General features: G+C 44.3%; 1 protein-coding gene across 1 annotated transcript; it reads right to left on the reverse strand.

Annotated features, from left to right (window-relative positions):
• Positions 1 to 3,590: 3,590 nt before the first annotated feature.
• On the reverse strand, positions 3,591 to 19,558 carry LOC128893720 (protein gooseberry-like). Its single transcript, XM_054154913.1, has 6 exons — positions 19,446 to 19,558; positions 11,966 to 12,279; positions 11,451 to 11,580; positions 8,639 to 8,810; positions 8,025 to 8,303; positions 3,591 to 5,101 (listed from the first exon to the last, which is right to left on the reverse strand). The coding sequence occupies exons 1-6, from the start codon at positions 19,498 to 19,500 to the stop codon at positions 4,843 to 4,845; spliced, it is 1,209 nt and encodes a 402-aa protein (XP_054010888.1). The 5' UTR covers positions 19,501 to 19,558; the 3' UTR covers positions 3,591 to 4,842.
• Between the last annotated feature and the right edge of the window lie 281 nt (positions 19,559 to 19,839).

Below are 19,839 nucleotides of genomic sequence, written 5' to 3' on the forward strand. Positions count from 1 at the left end.
GATTAATAGGGTGGCATCGCACGCTGTAACCAGGGTCTTGATGAATGAACCGCACGGCAGCTGGCTCCACAGCGCTGATTGGTCGCGCATCACGCCGCGTTTGTGGATCTTTTGCCAGTAGATCCGCGCATAAGCGTACCCGCTGCCCTAACCAGAACCCCCGTAGACCCCTGCCGTTGTTCCGTGCGGCCACGGATGTCGACCCCGTGCTCGAATCGGCGCCCGAAATTTCGTAAATCGATTTCTTCCTTCGCCTACTCTTCGTCTCGCCTGTCTTTGCCCATTCTCTCCTCGTCCCGAGTCGATTCTACTCGAGCGTTGCTCTTATCTTCTTTCGACCGCGAGCGTGTATCTGTCGAGTGTCGAGTTCGAGCGGTCCGACTAGACGACGATTTTTTTAAGAGCTGGGAAGAATCTTGAAATCCAAAGAATAAATATAAACGACGCGTTCCAGGCTATTTCCATCACTTTCGGACCCGACCATTTTTCACTTGGCTGAAATTTATCATAATATCCTATTAAACACCTTTTTGCGAATTTTTCGAAAAAAGAACGTCGTTTTTTTTTTTCTTCTTCTTCAAATGGCTCCGTCAAAAATATGGGTTTTGACGAATATTTTGTATCTTACGAAAAAGAAAAAAAAAAAAAATACAAATCGAAATACTTTAATTCGTCTCACAATTTTTTGATCTCTTCCCAAAGCCCGGCAATGCTCGAAACGTTGTCAGTTAGTTTAGGTCGCGTTGCGTTGGGCGAGACTACTATTACGGGCCATGCACCTCCCCACGCGAGATTTGCACGGCTTTCATTGGCTCGATTAAGTTTGATTAATTCCATTTGAGCGTACCATTGTTCGGAGCAGAGCGGCTTACCCCATTGGTCGGTGTAGACCCAGTGCGGGCTGCACGAGGGAGCCGCGCGTCAAGGGGAGCAACCATAGCGTTCGCATGAACTGGTTTTGTGTGTTTTTCGCTCTGCCCGTTTTATGCTCGCTTCCACGTCCGCTTAAGCCGAGGATGATTTGTGCCCTGCCTTTTTCCTGTGTCCTACGTGATACCGCTTTGATGTGCGTTTGCGCGCATACGACGCGGGAACTCTTAACCGTGCTGTACCCCGTCGATGCCTACCGCTTCTTTTCTACGAACTCGAATTATTCGCAACACTTGTATTCGGTACGTTCTTATTTTCGGTACGTTCTTATTTTCGGTACGTTCTTATTTTCGGTACGGTACCACCGTTAAAAATTATTATCGGCTCAACACCGACAGTTTCGATGTTCTAATCGGCACATTTTTGAAAATTCCGCTCGCGTTTCAAGAACTACGCGAACCAATTAAAATAGAACGCATTTACGCCGTTTCACGAGAACATCTCTAAATTCCGTAATTCCGCCGTCCGATGTGTTACACGGATAAAACGCGGCGTAATAATCGCACGAGAGGAACTGCGGCCGATAAACTCGACGTGCTTGTGCAGTCGTATCGATGGACGATAGTTTACGATCCGTGAGAAAAATCTGGATCTGTTCGCAGATTCACAGCCAACGCGATTCGGAATATGAGAATAGTATCAACGTACAAGTGGCACTGTTTCGTGCCACGAGACGAGTATACGGCGCCATAGTCGACTGATGACGAGGTAAAAGGCAATTTTTCTGTAATACGTGAAAGCTGATGCGATAAGTTGCAATGCATGATATCATCGAGGATAGAAAAATGTATTGATAAATTGCTCGTCTTGCCACTAACGTTTCGGTTACACCGTTCGTGCCCACCGTTCGCTCGAATTCATTTCCCTTTGGTGAGTTTTCAGCATGGTCGCCGGGACAGATGTATCGGCAACGCCAAAGTTGATAGGTGTGACGACCTCCCAGGCTTAAGCCGTACCCTCGCGAGGGAGGTCTCAGGGTGGCGTCGCGTCGCGTCGCAACCAATCTTTCAGCCGTGCGACCGCATGCGTCCTGTCGTCTCCTGTCGCTTCGCCGTTTCCTCGCGAAAAAATGGCGAATAAAGTTTTCTTACAAAAACCTTGAATATCTAACGAATAACAAGTGTACTAACGATAAGTCGAAATATCTCTTACAATTATTATCGGGCATTCGTCGCTACTCGACCTACAAACGTGTCACGTTACGACAGCCCGAGACCAAAATGTCGCGTTTCACACGTTGCCCAACGGTACGCCACGGGCCAGGCTCGCGACAATCCGTTTTTCTAGAGTTTGTTTATTCTCTGATGTTTGTCGACGAGCATCGAACGTAGAGAAGGACAGCGAATAAAGACGAGAACGGAACGAAAACACCAGGTTACGTCGACGAGTTTAGTTGTTGCATTAGGATTGTCTCGCCGAGATATCCGATCCCGGATCACGTTTACGTTACTCGGTGAATATACACGAACTCCTCGACCTCTCAAGGGGTACACCTCCCGGTCGTGGGGATCGTTCACCGTGCACTTTTGATCATTCGAATCGGTTGGAAATGCGCGACGTTGCGAGTAAGTTTAGCAGTTAGAAATTCGCGGCAAAGTATCAAAGTTGAGGTGTTCGGGACCCCACATATCGTTTCCATTGTGATTCGCCATTGAACGATCCCCGCCCAGTACTCTAACTCCTCTGGGTGTGGCATGGGATTGTGTTGCCGGCTGCTCTTTGTGTCCCTCCAATCTCGCCCCTATTGGTAACCTTTGCTCGAACTGTACTTGGCCAATCTGTTGCTCTACAATTTTTTTCATCTCGGCCGCCATACGAGGAGAGAGGCCAATCGTACCGCCGACAGCGTTTTTTTTTTTTTCAATTTATCGTGGGAATTTCGAACGAGGAAGTGTCGCACTCGATGTCTCGTATCGTGCATCGTCCATTCGAAGAGTTGGAAGCGTGAATGTACAGGGAATGTCCCATTTAAGTTGAGATTGTACAAAATCTCGAAGATGTGTGATTTGATATATATGAAAAAAAAAAAAAATCCGACACATGTCCTTCGTTGTTTCGAGCGAGAATACTAATTTTACTGAGATTACTAATAGTTTTTTTTAATGCGCGGACGTTTTCCAGGTTACTTTAGGGTCATTTCGTCTTTGTCTTTATCGTAATCCGATATTTTATAACGATCTGCGCAACTTTTGCTCGAAACACGTTTTTGTAAGTTCGATGTTTCTTTGAAAAAACTAGTAGTAACTGTCAATAAAATACAGTCGAATTTGCGTTGACAATTAATTGGTACTTACTTTCATCGAACGATGTAACAAAGGGCCAGGGTATAGTAAAAAGAAAAGCTTTCGTCTTTTTTTTTACGCGTTCGTTTATTTTATAGGAATGAATAATACAGAGAAACTGATAATTAATAAATTACAAGAATATTATGTGCATTACGTCGTGTCGCTTTTATACAAATCGCTTAAAATAAACTGCGCAATCGAATTATTCTGTACAATTAACGCAGTCACAGTGACGATTTCCTTTACCGTAGACGATATCGTAGAGTTCAACCTTTAATTGCGTTTATATCAAATATTATACAATATCTATTTACAAAACACAGCTTCTCGACAAATACCTGCAGTTGTCGCTAGGAGAAAGGCGATTTTAAGGCGATTTTAAGGCATCGAGTTAAGCGAGTTAAGAAGGCACCGTGTCCGCCAAAATTATCGACCTATCTAGCTACGCTGGCTATGCTAGCTACGTCATGGTACAAATTCAATTCTCTGGAAAAAGAAGGCAATTTTGGAAGGCACTGTGGTCGTCGAGAAGTATAGATTCCTGGGTCAGGCCTACCTATGTTGAGTTGGATACGTAGTATACTGCAATTGACATCTGTGCTTGTTCTATGTGTGTGTATGTGTGTGTGTGTTTTTACAGATATTCGACTATATATCGTCCCTGAATAAAATTCACTATTACAAGGACATCTATTACATAAACTAGCACAGTTAACTTGTACACTTGCAATGATTAAACCGCAAATTTTACGAAGCATGCTATCATATAAAACGCGTAGAAAATAAAATTTATGAGTATTTCATAAATTATTATTTCATTTCTCACACGTAGGTATATCTGTATAGGTGTATATTTTTCAGTTCATCCTATTAACGTAAGCCATAAATGCACGAAATCCTCGGTACAGCGATTATTGTAGACGACGTTGTAATTCCACTCGTACGCACCTCGTTAAAACGTTTCGTACAAGACCAGATCCGAGTCTATCAACGAGGAGTATCTGTACGAGGGGCGGTTTTTGTAAATCTATTCGAACGATTGACGATCTTTATGTAACGGTAGCTCGAGGCACACGAATGTAGAACTATTAACACTGGTTATTATATTAACTATACTTAGACCCTATACGGTAAAGTCTCCTTAAATGCACAAGCTCGGGACTGAACTTGTCCGTTTATCGTAGAGTCGTAATAGGCTGTTAAAAAAAAAAAAAAATAATAATATACATCAGTAAATTCTAGTTTCGCACCAAGTCTGAGTTGGTGGCAGTCTAATGCAAACTCTGCTGGCAATAGCGGACGTACTTTCCAGTCTTATGAAACTCGAAATCGTTCAATGTACACAGGTTCGCGTTAAATTCCATTTTTTCGTCGTTTCTAATCGATAAGAAATTTCTTCACACACAAGTCCCACGACTTTCGGGGTAATCCGTAAGCTTAAAAAAGTTACCGATTGGTGATCGTGTTCCAAGATTCGAATAATTGCCACAACCCTTACCGTGCCGCTTCAACGGTCGCCCCTGTCCCCTTATATTTTCGTATTTCAGCCACGTTAACAAGAACTTTCAGTTTCGACAGTTTGCTAATTAAACTAAATTTAACCCTGCTGGTTCGATATTTATGCGTTTCAGTGTACTCTGCCGCACACTTGGGACTCTATTCCGCCTAAGTAAGGGTAACCGCTTTTGGCCTCGCTGGGACTGTGAGGCGCGATATGGTGGCTCATTCCTGTCGGGACCGGTACGCCTGACGTTGTACTCTGAGCCATGCACGCGCTCATATTTGTCGCGGTACCGACGCTACTGCCCAGGCTACCCAAGTTTAGGTTGTTACCGGACAAATTTGTGGCGAGGTTGCTGCTGCTGTAATGAGAGGCATTGAATAATCTGTAACAGAAAAATTGTATACATCTAGAATCGGTAGTACTAACGTTAAATACGTCTTATTACTATTATTATTAATATTATTGTTATTATTATTATTATTACTTTTGGTTTAATACGTTCACGCTGCTGTGAGACGGCGCGGTGATGCGCGCCGTCTAATAGACACGCGAGCGTGAGTCACCGGTGGCACACGCCGTCCGATGGGACATGTATAAATGCGAGCCAAATATTTTTATACACCTCGGCTATTAATGTGTCGTTGTGGCACAACCGAATCCGACCTGGCGATCAGACTTAGCCCAACATTTAATTTACGGGTTAGGCCGGCATTAGGACACGCGATGAAATTTTCAGAGTGAAATTTATCGGAAATAAATGGATACAGTGAATAAGTGTGATAGAATTTTGTCCATCGCGAGAGCCACGAGACGTTTTGTATTGTAAGTTAGGTCCGGGTTAAGACTGGATTCCTTCTTTCGTTAATTTCTATCGTTGGGAATTTAATACGGCACCATCGGGGATTTAAGGCGACCCTTTGAATGACAGTATTAAAATATTAATGCGGAGCAGTTTTAGCTTCATAACCCCCAAGATGAAATTCTTTTCGTTTCGAACCTCTCAAAGTTACCGCCGGCAACCTCTCTCTCTCTCTCTCTCTCTTTCTCTCTTTCTCTCTTTCTCTCTCTCTTTCTCTCGTTTTGCCTTGCAATCAAAGTGCACTGCTCGTTTGCAAGCCGATACCGTGCACACACACGCACAGGAGAAACTTTCACGCCGGTACACATACAAATAAGAATCGTTTAGGGCGTGTCGAGGCTGCCAACAACCGATTTCAAAACGGAGTAGCGGTCCTTTTGACCGTTTCGGCACAGCAGCACGGTTAAGAACCCTGAAACGCACCGAAACCATTTAATTCCTCTCTCCTACTTCTCTCTTCTTCTTCTTCTTCTTCTTCTTCTTCTTCTTCTTCTTCTTCTTCCTCTTCATCTTTCCCTTGTCTTCTTTTCCTTACTTTGACCTTTCCTCTTCTTAATTTATTTTACAAACGAGTGCAGAACCGGCGGAAGCTCGACGATTTATCGACTGTCCCCGTGACCGGTCTACAAATCTATTTCAACCTAGCAGCTACAAATCAAATTCACCTCTATACAACCGTTAATGAATTCTGGCCAAGTTGTTCGGGATCAACAATTTATAATCGACACGACGTTCGAAACGTAACTATTCCGCGCCCGCAAAAAGAAAGCCCAGATATCTCTACGCGTTTAATTAAGGTTCCTCGGAATACCGTGCATTTTGTTTCCACAAGTAATATACGTATGTTAATAACCACCGAGTATCACGCATTTTCTAATATTTTAACAGCGACATTTACTCTGCGATTGACGAGTGTACGTCGTTCGTTACGTCATCGACGACGCGTGTCGGTGCGCGACGCGTGTCGGTGCGCGCTCTAAAATAATGTTAATTAAATAAATGCGAGCCCAGATTCGAATCCCGACCGACCGTCCCCGGTTTTTTTCAAGGTACGAAAGAAAAGCATCGATGATCCCGAAGCTTAAATCTAAAATGAAGCGATACAAAAATGAAAATAATAAGAAACAAAATAAAGAAGAAAATCAGACCGCGAACACGTTACGCCGCAGAATGGAGGAAAAGTACGACAGACGATAGCGTCGGATCAGCTGGACGTATCCTAGACACGTTATCCTAGCGGATGAGCCGAGAAACGGCCGTCGAGTAAATGAAAAACTTGTCCCGGGAAATCGTTCGAATCTGTGAATGTTGAGGTCGCGCCGACGCTACTTCCGGGGTGAAGGAAAGGCCACGCGGTTGCCTTTGGAAGCAACTTTGAAAAAAAAAAAGGCTGGTTAAAGCTGGATCATCGAGGAAGATTAGCCGGTAGCGTTTCATTACGGGGGCCCGAGAAACAACATAATTGAGGACCACACAGAAAACGTGTCGGCGAAGCCCCGCCGCGCCGCGCTCAACCAACAACTTCTCCTTCTCTCCCGTCTCTTTCTCTCTCTTAGAAACCTTCAATCTTATTTGTTCTCTCGCCTTTGCTACCATTTTACTTCTCGCGTTTCTGCGCTCTCGGGTCTTCGATTACACGAATCCGCCGTCGTTTGAAATTTTCAACTTTATTTCCGCAGAGGATGGGAAAATAATCGCCACGGTCGATTGGTGAATTCGACGTAACTCGGAACCTGGAAGAAAACGCGCGACCTAACCCAGCCTAGTTCGGACCCTGATCCAGACTCCGAATGATTTCCCGGGTACGACGAGTATCTTAAAGTTTCTATACATACATAGCCAGTAAAGTATTCGATTTCGTTCGCCATCGTCGTTCTCCGACTTCGTAGTTCGTACGTTTGCAGAGATGCCCGCACCGGTTGAGCATGTAACGACACACCGCGGCAGGCCGAGCATTTCGCCAACCTGTTATTACGCCACAATGGCTGAATTAATTGTTGGAAACACCCCGAGAGAACAGAAGGCGCAGGTTTCCGACTCTCGAGACCGTACCTCTTCGTTTTCTCTCCACTTTCCTTCCGCGCGTTGCTCCCCGAGTGATTTGTCCGGTTTAAACGTCCGGGATAATCTATCTCTACCTGGACAACGTACGCTTTGTTTCTACACCGGCCTCGCCTCGTGGAGGGTCCAGTTCGCGTTTAGAATGTTGATGGAATCAACGTTCGTTCGCTCTTGTTCCTGTCTCGAGAAGTTAGCGCGAACGTAACCTACCGCTGTTCAGCGATTTTGTCGCCGCGCGACTATTTAGTACCATCGCGCCGTACGAGTCCTGGGTCTCGGGTCATTTGAACCACCGTGGCGTCGATTAGGTCAATGTTCGCTTGATTTAGGTTGCTTGATTTGGTCTTTGCTAACGACGCGAACGGTTGAATTTTGTCAAACTTACCCATAATTCTCGGTCGGCCTTGGCCACTGTTGTTGACTGGCATAGTAATTCTCGGTATAGTTGTAGTGCTGAGGATAACCAGACGTGGTCGTTGCCGCTCCGACCACCGTCGCTTGGCCGTAGGTCTGATAAGTCTCGGCGCCGCCGTAATGTTGAGTTTGAAACGACTGCAAGCTCATCGTATTGAACGCGTTCAATTGCTGGCTGTTCAACTGCTTGCGAAGCCTGGCTCGTCTGTTGCTGAACCAAACTTGCACGCGTGCTTCCGTTAGGTTCGTTCTGGAATATCAGCAAGAGGAATAACTTTCGATTAGACGAGGAGCGCAGAAACAATATTGCCGTAGGAGAGCTACGTACATGGAGGTTAATAACTTCAAGTTATCAGCGAGAGCTAAAAACGATAGTCGACAACGAGAATGAATTACTTGGCAATCGGTCCACGTAAATCGAATCGTGTTCAAAATTTCGCTATTCTTCTTTAGAAAAATCCCCCGTTAGTTGTCGAGCTCTACCAGTTCGCCTAACGAAGCTGTATCTGCCGTGTATCGTCGGGCAAAGTTCCCGATTACATTTAGTCTGTCTTAAATTACTCGGTAGATCGATAATATGTTTACTTTTGAGCCAATTCCTCTCTGGTGTAAACGTCCGGGTACTGGGTTCGGTGGAAGGCTGCCTCCAATTGTTCGAGCTGTTCACCGGTGAAGGTGGTTCTGCTTCTCCGTTGTTTCCTCTTCAAGGCAATCCCTGGCTCGCTTTCGGTCTCCGAATCGTCGCCGCTACTTCCACCTGAAACATCGAACGTGATCGCGTTGGTGAGTATAACGCTGTATACAATAGCGAACAAATGGCGAAGACTGGTGAACATATACTTCGTGTCGCGCGCGCGCGCGCAACGATCTAGATGCGGTATAGGTACCCGATCGAATAAAATGATTCTCGACGCGGAAACCTATCAACGATAAATGAAAATATGGATCTCCGAAACGTCGGACGAGCGACGAGCTTTCGTTTAGCTCGTGTGGGACGGGACATGTCAAAGAACTTAATTTCTTCGCGGCGAACCCTAATTTCGCCAGTGTTTTAGTTTAGTATAGGTTCGGCTGGCATGGCTGTAATCAGAAGGGTCTTAATGGTAGGTTGGCCAGTCCAGCGTGTGAACTGTGGGCGGGAACGACTCGCTTCCTACCTTGGGCATCTGACGTGCAGCACGTGCTGCCCTGGACGACCTTCTTGCCGCCGCTATTAAGAAGCGTGCTCGGTAACATCTCTTGGATCTCTCGGGTCTCTTCAACATTTTACCGTAGATTTCTTTCCTCGATAACAGCCCTCGCTCGCGTGCTTCGAGGAATTTCCAATTTTTGCTCTCCGACACCGCTAAACGCCATTTCCATAATTAATTTACGGGACGGTGCTTAATTAGCCAACGAATATTCTTTCCTACGTAACACTTTCCATTACGCGCTCCTAAATGGAACAACCGCTGGAAGACACCGTGATCTCTGTCACTTTACGCGCGATTCTCTTTTGTTTCGTTTCATTTCATTTCATTTCATTTTATTTTATTTTATTTCATTTTATTTTATTTCATTTTATTTTATTTCATTTTGTTATATTTTGTTATAGGTACTTTTTATTATTTTACATATTTCGACGATAGATTAGTCGCAACGACCAGCCACAGCGTGTTACTACAGCGGCGAAGGAAATCTCGATAAGTAAATCGTCGAAAAACCGTCTAAACGATTATTAGCGAGAGTAACACTTTAGATCGATGAGAATATCTAAATCAATAGAGCTGTTCCTCGAAGGAAACTGCAGGTTGTCTCTAGTATTGGCGGTTTACAAGATTAAAGGCAGCACGAGAGATCATGAGAGACCACACGCCGCGACCGAACGCCCTCTTCCTTTCTCCTTTCGCACTCGCTTCTTGTTCTCTTCGGCAGCGATCGCAACAGTGTTCGTATAACCGTACGTATTCGTACGCTATTTATATTAATTGTTTGTCTGTATTATTTGTTTTACGTTAACAGCTAATGGGAATAGAAAAAAGAAAGTGTCGAGATTACAACGACAAAAATCTGCGAAACTTCACAAGAAGATATTCAGTGGGTTACTGTAATACGAACAAATTTTCGGCCGAACCGAAGGTGGTCGAAATGGCACAATTAGTTATTTTGTTTCTTCGCTCCTTCGTATCTTCGTTTCTTTATTGCTTAACGGGAATAAAGATAAATATAGAATAAAGATAAATTGTACCGAGGATAATTTAATTGATAACGAGACGAAAATTTCAGCAACAAACGGCGCAAACCGATCGACTAAGCCGCGTTCTAGACGTATACCTAATCAAAACTAAATCTTCTCGACATGGCAATAAACTCGACACATCCACGCACCACGGGACGCCTAATATTTCTTCTTGGGCCTCGCTGCAGCTTCTAAATAGAAAGAAAAGAACTCCCTTTATATCCGCCGCTGGGATCTATATTCCAGTTAATCTCTTCCTGTTCTTCAAACCGTTCAGCTTTGAAACATGCCAAGATGCCATTGCCGAAGTATTCAGCTCTCGAGCAAGCAATTCTCGACGCCATTGTCAACGTTACATTATAAGTATACCCGAGAGGAATGCTTGGCAAATGCTTTTCTCCTATTATAGAAATTTTTCTAATACCTATATAGGTCTTCGAACAACTTGGCAGTCGTAGCCAAGCTTGCGAGTCTTCGCTCGAGCTTCGTTTCGGTCGCTGACATCCAGTTTTTCAATTTTACAATCGTTCGCAGTTTCACGGACAAGATCGGATACAAGTCTTCGATAATATTGCGATCGAGTTACGAGTATTGACGAATTGATCGTTGTACGAAAGAAACTGAAAATTGTATGCCATTTTTTTCTCCCCCGGCTAGCATCGTTTACGGTTACGGTTACCTTAACGCAATTAACTTAACGTCGCTGCACTCTATAATTATGCTTATCGCGCGATTACCTCGACCGTTTCATTTACACCAGCCTAATGGCTTATGCGGTGCTAAAACAGCGATCCTGTTCGCGAATTTTACGTGTATCGTTCGTGAAAATCTCTTTAAACGGTAGCTCATCGATTTCCCTGTCGGTCCGTTCTTTGACGTACATTCCTCGTGTGCGATACTCGACACCGTTAACGTGCATACTGTCTGAGTACGTTTGATGTAGTTCTTGCTAAACAACTACGACGACTACGATAAAAAAAAAAAAAAAATCAGCCCGTTCGGAGCTGATCAGCCCGTTTTTTTTAACCTCGACCAAACTCTTCGAGGACGTCCGTGATTCCTTGAAACGTTCAAATTTCTTCCGACAGTTCTCATCCGCTTTCGCGTGGGTAACTCGTTAAAGCATCGCTAATCTATATACGCGCGTAGCATTTAACTAAAGAAATCAACCTAACTCACCAAGTATTCCGTCGATAGAATGATTTCTTCGGGGATCGTCGCCGGGACGAGTTTGATTCGTAGGTCCGCGAAGGAGCCTCGAGATACTGGAAACCGACGGCGCGGACGCCTTATCACAGACACCATCCTGCTGGCAGAACCACATTGGACTAGTTAGTATAACAATGAAACCTAGCAAAATCTTTTCTACGCGTCACGGTCGAATTAACCGACGTGGAAAGTGTCGCAAGAACAACAAGGCCCGCCTTCTTCCACGCGTTCCTATTCTACGATATCGATCTTATTATTATCAGCCCGGACAAAGCGTGATTCTAGATGAGAAAACAAGAAAAAAAAAAAAAAAAAAACAAAAAATGTTCCCACAATCACTCGTGACAATTACTCGTCCGTGGCTTCGTCAATCAAGAAAATCGATTGTTCGCGTAAATCGATAAACCGATTACAAGCGCGAGCATCCTTCGGGATCTCTCATCCGGTATTTCGTTGTTATTAATTACCAACGGGCATCAACAGACCTTTATCAACTTTTCCCGAATTTCCCAGCTGAATATTCCAGGATTCTGTTTCTTCATGTCTTCGATTTTCGCCTCGACTTCCGGCGTGGCGATTCTAGGCTTACTGCCGCCGATTACACCGGGCCTGATCGATCCTGTCTCTTGATATCGATTCAGAATCTTCGACACGCAGCCGTGCGATACTCTTAGCTGCCTGGAGATGACGCACGGTCTGATACCGGCACCCGCCATTTCCACGATTTTCAGTCGGATGTGATTCGGCAGTGGACGTCCGTTGATGAACACGCCACCTAGTTGATTAACGCGTCCTTGCCCTGAAAGAAAACGAACAACTCTGTATGTAATACTTTGCCATAGACGACGTCGATTGATCCTTTGCACTCGAGAGGCGACTCTCGGTCACCGTTAGCTTTCACGCAGCGAATCTACGATATTTCATGTTTCTTTAGGTTTCATTACTTTGGAGCTCCAACTGTCAATAAAATGACTGTCGGCGAGGTAAAGGTGACGTTATTCGGAAATCTAGATAGCTTCGAATCCAATAGAACGCTAAGAAACATTTCGATTTGCTGGCAGATAGCAGAAAAAAAGGCTACGAGTGCAAAGGGTTAATAAATACGCCTAATTGAATTTCCGAACACGACGCTCTTTGAAACAGTGAGGAAACGATGGGCGTGTTATCCGGTGAGAATTGACCGTGCAAAAAGCGTTGCTTTCCAAAGAAAAAAGCAGAGCAGAATAGGATTAAACGAAAGCGTCCGGTGAAAAATTCGAAACTCGAGTGGAACAAGTGGAATACTTTCCAGGAGAGGTCTAGAAGGATCAAAAAGCCCGGTAGCACGCAAACCTTCGCTCAAACGGCGCTAATTACCGGTAATTAGTCCCCCTTTTAATTAAGTTAATTATAATTACGTAGTCAAACAAACGGCGTCACACGAGCGTCAGCAAAATCCGAGAAAAAAGGCCTCCGGGGCCCAGAACCTAACCCAGAAGGAGGAAAGAACCAGAATAATACGCGTCTCGGTAATAGCGGGACTCTTGCCCCTTTTATGATGTCCACCTTGGAAGGAACTTGGGAGGTGTCACGAGTTATGGCAGCTGGTTTTGCACGGAGCAGTAAAACTCGCCGGGATCTGGTAACTCTTCTCCTGAAAACCCATGTAAAACAAACTTCCCTCGAGGCACGCTAGCCGGAACAATGACCGTCGATTTGAATTTGCATAAAGGACGGTTTGCATGACAATCGCGAGCACGATTTGCGCGTGTGTTGCGCCAACTTTTGAATAAATTATTTTCTACTCGTTTACGTGGACGGATAAGCTCCGTTTGTACGGCGTTCGAACCGATCCCGATGAAAACGGATTTCCACGTTTTCACCGAGCGGAACGAAAGGGTACGAGGCGTTGGATCGGCCGATATTCCGATGTAGGTGGTATTCTAATTTCTGAAAGTAGGATTACGAAAGTTCAGAAGAAAGTTACTGAAACTTTGCTTGTTCGAGTGGAATCCAGATGCAGCAAATTTTACGTACAAGGCATATCGGGACCGAGTAAGATACAATTTACGAGTAAATTTAAGAACGACAAGGATAGATGTTGAGTTGATCTTAAGGTACAGTTCGGTTCGACGTTAACGTGTGGTCTCTGGGATAAGTCAGAGTTACCGGTTAAACTCCGGTAAAACCAAGGAGAAAATAGTCGAGCAAGTAATAAGCTCGTGGTTACACGTGTTCGTTGCAACTCGCAAACACCTGCCATGAAAACTTGGGCTAATTATCACGGCGTAATTCAAAATGTACTCCCCCTACTCGGTCCCGAGTGCTGCCAAACAAGTCTCGTTTGGTAATTCATCAAATCCGCAAGATTTACATTCCCCCACCCTGCTGGAATCCCAATCGGCTGTAAGGACATATGCACAAACACGGAGCGGAGGGCTTATGCGGGGTTCGTCGCGTACGTAAGGCCCACGGACACCTTTCATGACGTCAGTCAGGCCGCGGGGCCCGACGGGATTACAGGCAAGATCAAAAGGCGCCGACCGCCGCCGCCGCCGACGACGACGACGACGACGACTCGATCACTCTTCCTCTCTCTCTCTCTCTTGCGCGTGCGCGCGACCCGGGCGCGAGAGAGAGGGGAGTAGCGATAGGCCCAGAACGGGTTCGAGGCGAAAGGGGGCCCTGTAGTCACGGGGTGGGCCTACATAGCTCCTCGGGCCCGACTTCTCGGCCGCGACAATACGTGAAATTCCACGTAACAGACCCCCGTGCGCCATTACGAAACGCTGGAAACGCGAACAAACGGATTAATCCTCAGTCGGTGGCCCGTTTCATCCTTGCCTCGATCTCGTTCAATGGCCGTAGACAGACGCGAACAGGCCTAATCCACCGCCACCCGACAACTATACATTTGCAGAAGATTATTTAGCCGAATTAAATCTAACCGGCCACACGAATAATTCATATCTACGCCCTCGTTCATAAATACGCGGACCCTTACTACCTTCCATGAATAACTAATTACACGATGTAAATTATTACTATACAACTTTTCTTGATAAATTCTATACTGTACGTGTATTTAACAACATTTAATAATATTCAATGTTTTTACTGCTGCATTCAATTTTATAGTGGCACTACGGGGTCGTTTGGAACGTTCAATATATCGTAAACATTTATAGCGAAAATTTGTGGGATATATATCTAACGCGAAGAAATCGAACGAGATAATATTGCTTCGGAGAAATTGATAGAATTAATTCCCAGTTTGGTAAAAGAAATTTTAACGTTGTCCTTTATACGAGACACCTTTCTTGGTATCTTCTTGGTTCACGTACCCGTGCCGAACAATCGAGATTTTTTATCGACAATATCGAAAACAATCGTAACTCGAGTCACGAGCCTGAGCGTTCGACTCCGAGAACAGAACTTCGAGCTACGTTTTTACTCTTCAAACGTCAAGGAACGCCCGTCAGAGCGGCTTGCAAATTGCGAATTACTTTGTGCATTCTAAGCAATCGGCATTATTTAAGCCATATTTACCTCGAAATTGCTTCTAGTTACATGAAAACATCGAGAAGCAAAACAATCCGCGAAACAGAGAGACTATTTTAGCTTTAGCTCGGGTTTCTCGCGTTTATTAAATATCCTCGTGTCTTCGCAATACGAACTGAATAGCGAAACGAGTCTTTGGAAGAACAAATTTCCGCTAAACAGGCCACAGATATTTACCCAACGTATATTTCGCCGTACGAAACTCGAGGTTTTTACCTGTAGAAGAAAAGAATATTTTCTGATTAACCACGAGCATTCGAATGTTCCGTGATGATAAACATTCCATGAACGATACGTAGACTGGATTAGAATAGACCTAACGTAGATCAAACAATAATTTGTACTTGTAGGAGTATCGTGAAACAACAGTTTACACGCAATTTACGATAAACCAATAATATATCGTTGCAATACAATTTTCTTGCAATTTTCTTGCGATTTTCTTGCAAGTTTCTTGCAATTTTTCTTCGATGTCATTTTAAACAAGATCGAGTGTCCAGTTTTCTTCGATCGAAAGAATGATTTGTCCAAGCCTTTAACAAACGAAATATATATGTACAACGCCATCAAATTTGTAGGTATCGATGTCAACCAATTATTATTATTATTCTTGAAAGCGTCGCCCGAAGGATAAAATTAAATCATTCGAGTTGCGTCGAACGAAGTCAAATCGGGGCTTCCCCTATCTCTTCATATCGGCGCGATCATGTATATTAGCGTGAGCGCCCACAATCAATTACCCGCTATCAATAATTCATGTTGAAAATTATTTTCTCAACCATTCCAACCACCTCGGTCGCCATTTATTTCTGCTACCGGGTGGTCCTCTTCGTTTTAGACCAAACACAGACTTGGTGAATATTTCGATCTTTCGATTTTATTCTTCTGAATTATTACGAATAAAAACGTTACAGATAATTATTTTCCGACACGGAAGAATTCTCGATCGAACGAAAATAAGACGAGCAATTTTTACTTGATTTACTCGAATTCGTATAATGTTAAAATCGAAGGAGAGGTAGCTCTATTTTTTTCAAATTTTCCTCCTTATTGCGCCACAAAAAAAAAAAAAAAGAAGGAATACGTTTCACATCTGTAATTACGTTCTGTCCTCAAAATGATAAAAAAAAAGGAGCTGGCGCCTGATTGCAGCACACCCCTCAATTGTCGAAATTCTGTGTTGGATTCTTGACTAGATCCGGATGTGTCTTTAATAAATTATTAACGCGGAAAAGTAAAGGTATGCGAGTGCCGGCGTGATTGTTCGTTATATGCCGCCGACGCCGATGCGGACGCGACGGTGTTGAAGGTTTGCATCAAGTTTGCGTTAAACTTCGGTCAGGACTCGGCTAGTTCCTTTGTTTCTACTTTGGTCAAACCACCGATACAGAGTATAAACCTTCGAATGAACGTTTCATTGTTCTAATTAATTTCCGCGTGGAACACTGTTTACTTTATGCCGTTCGCGTTTGACCGCGTGTTCCTTCGTGAATCAGTAGGTGACTGTTGCAGGTGGTCCTTCGTTTTCTGTAACCCGAATGTTTCCGCTCCTAACGGTTTGAATTTCGAAATATCCTTTCTTATTCCTTGTATATAAGGAAAGTTACAAAGGATAGTTTCCGTGGAAAATTTCAGCTTTCTAGGTTCTACGGTTCAGCCGAGACGTTGATTGTCGTCAGTCAGGGCTTCATTCTTACATCCATACGTACATAGAAGATGCAATGGTAGAATTCGCGATACCACATTTCGTTCCCTTTCTTTCCGTTCAAGTTTCTCGATGATACCACACGGCTTCGTTTCACTATTTTCAATTTTCTGTTTCGGAGACGTTACGGTGCACCGCGATCCGTTCGTTTGATATCGAATCGTCGTGGATAGAATTCGTCGAAGGAAATAATTGCTATATTATTATTAATAATTGCAGATTCGAATCGGAGATCTGATAATAAAACGTTCTGATAATAAAACGTTCTGATAAAACGTTCGCATAACGGGTGTTCGTATAACGGAGGCTTTACCGTATCTACCGAACAAGAAAAATTGTTCAACGCAGCCTCGTAAAACAAACAACTCGTTAACTGGCTCGGTGATACAATCGCTAATCAATCATTAATCCCGTTCGTTCGGAATATTCTTCGTAACTGCATGATAAATGGGGGGGGAATTGCGCAAACAATGGGGTCGATGAAACCGTGGTTGCGTCGATCGGCTCCAGCGGCCTGATGAAAAGTCTGGGGGAAAGAGCTAAGCGGAGAGGAGAGGAGAGAGGAGAGGAGAGAGGAGAGCAGTGGAGAGGAGAGGAGAGAAGAGGAGAGGAGAGGAGAGGAGAGCTGGGAGAATGATGAACCCTGGCGCGGTACCTGACCACGAGAGGGAATGTCCATATAGGCGAAGGGGATGCATGTATTTAACGTTCGGTGTGAGTTCCGAGTTGGCAAGGCTTCAATCAACGTGCCGTCGCTCGAGGCCTATCCGATATCAGACATTAGGTACCCATGGCTCTGGCTACGTAGTTCAACTCTTTCGCGTAGCCAAGTGGACGCCTACGAGTGCAGATCTTGCTTCTTTTTCGATTAAACCCAAACATTCATTCTACCGCGTTGATTACGTTCGAGGCAATAACGCGACACAATCGCGTCAACGAGTCGCGGCGCGATAACGCTTTACTAAGAAACAACCCAGACCCTAAATCAAGCCTGACATCCCGACGGTAGGCCCAACCCATGATATAAACCCACGATATAAACTCGTGATATAAACTCGTGATATAAACCCATAATATAAACCCATAATATAAACCCATAATTTAAACCCATAATTTAAACCTACACCAGACGCAACCGCGTTTCCCTATCGTTCGAATGGGAAACCAAATCAAACCTCGAATCGGACCAAAACTTTAATCCCGACCGAACCTAACGCAGACCCGACTCTCCAACCTGCGAACCTTGCGCAACTTTCGCTACCGATTTCTTTGAAAACTCTGCTACCATCGAACATTTACCGTAACAACGAGTCGCGTGCAATGTTTGCTTTATACAGGTTGTCTCTGATTCAAGCGTCGAGAGTTGGGAGCAGTTGAGAGCAGGTAGGGCACCGATAAACTAAGGAAAAAGGTCTGGTTACCGCTCGAATTGCAGCTTTGTTCGAATTGACGTTGTTCGCGGTTTATTTCGTGTTAAATCTGCATCAGGGAGCGCTAAAATTTGTAGTTTGTTCAGCTTATCACGGTTCACTGGGGAGCTACTAACTATTCGCTCTCCTTATTCGCTGTTATCTTATTCCTTATTTTTTCGCCCTATACTTTTTATCCATATTTCATACTTTTTGTTAACACGTTCGCCGCCAGACTAACGCCCTCGAACGTTTCTACTGCGGTTGAATTTTGTTTACAGACTTTCGGATACCGCGTAACGAAACGTTTATTTTTGTGTTTGGTTCCGTAACTTCATCGAAATTCAAGTATTTCGTTTAAATTCGATTTCTACGACGCTTAACTTTCAGAGTTAATAGTTTTCGTATCTCAGCGAAAAGCACTGTCACCCATATACGGCTGACGCGGCGATCAACGTGTTAAAAGCGATTCTGTGAACGTACAATTTCAATTTCACTCGCGTCGGAATACAGGTAATTATCAATTGAAACAATAATGCATCGAGTCGTGAACGTTCGTAGACGTTTCTCTTCGGAGTAGAGTTTTTGGGTTTCGCAGAAATTTCTTCTAAAAATGGACTGGATTTGATTCTATGGAAAAATGCCTCGACCCGAATGCAAACGGTTAATTTCAAGTGCCAATAAAACGACGGTCGTTGAGGCAAAGGCGACCTGAATTCTCGAATCTCAAATTAGAGATCACGTTCGAGAGGTCGATATAATCTTGGCATTCGTGGCAATAGAATCCCAAGAAAGCATCTCGAGTTGCTAGCGGATACCAGAAAAAAATGGCCCCGAGTGCAAAGGGTTAATAGTGCGTCGTCGAGAACCGTTGGCGAACATTCAGTCGGCCGGCGGACTTTGCGGAAGTCGGTCGTTCCGAAATGAATTAATCTTTGCTACGGATTCGTGTTAATCTATCTAGAACGCGCACGAACATTGAAAAATAAATCCGTGTGCAAGAGTTGGGCTCGAGTTAGATATAGGTTAAATCTTTTCGCGCATTTCTATCATCGTTCGTCGTTCGTCGACGACAGAAATATCTCGGGACGAAGATCGATCCGTTTGTTTGGCTTCCCAGGGTTTAGTTTCGATTAAATCTGCATCAGGGAGCGCCGAGATTTGAATCGCTTCGGAGATACTACGTAGTTTCGTTCCGAAGGTAGGCCTAGATCAGTTAGGTCAGGTTTGGAAGACTGTTCCAGTAAATTAGTCTTTGCATGCGTGCATGAAACTCGAAGAAGATAATGCAGAAACTGTTCCGTGGGTTACCTTGAAAGGGATATCCAGTGAAGTACGGTGCCATATTCAGAGTACTAACTGCCATCTAGCCAACAGATTTCGTCCTCGGGAGTCTTCGCACGATGAGACGATTTCGATGGTTTTATTCGAACCTAGCGAAATTAACTGTAATCACAATTCGCGCGAACGAGTTCCAAGAAAAATGGTCGAAAACCGGTCACCGACAGTCTTTGGCGCAACAGTTCGGTTCTTTATTAATCGTACAAGCGCCTGAAATGATCACCGATCACACATCACAATTCGGACAGCGGTAGTAATACCTGTAGCAATGGACGAACAAGCTTGAATTAAAACGGCCCCGAGAAACAACAACAAGAACAAGGACAGTTGGACGAATTCTTTATTTCGACTGGTTCGAGTTGGA

The sequence above is a fragment of the Hylaeus anthracinus genome, unplaced genomic scaffold (genome assembly GCF_026225885.1).
Source record: "Hylaeus anthracinus isolate JK02 unplaced genomic scaffold, UHH_iyHylAnth1.0_haploid 3, whole genome shotgun sequence".
Taxonomy (NCBI): domain Eukaryota; kingdom Metazoa; phylum Arthropoda; class Insecta; order Hymenoptera; family Colletidae; genus Hylaeus; species Hylaeus anthracinus.

Excerpts from the sequence above, each read along its gene's own strand:
- LOC128893720 (XM_054154913.1), bottom strand. The coding sequence starts at position 19,500 with ATGGCAGTTAGTACTCTGAATATGGCACCGTACTTCACTGGATATCCC. Across the intron at positions 12,280-19,445 it reads CACTGGATATCCCTTTCAAG|GGCAAGGACGCGTTAATCAA; the intron begins GTAACCCACGGA and ends GTTTTCTTTCAG. Across the intron at positions 8,811-11,450 it reads TTCTATCGACGGAATACTTG|GTGGAAGTAGCGGCGACGAT; the intron begins GTGAGTTAGGTT and ends TCGATGTTTCAG.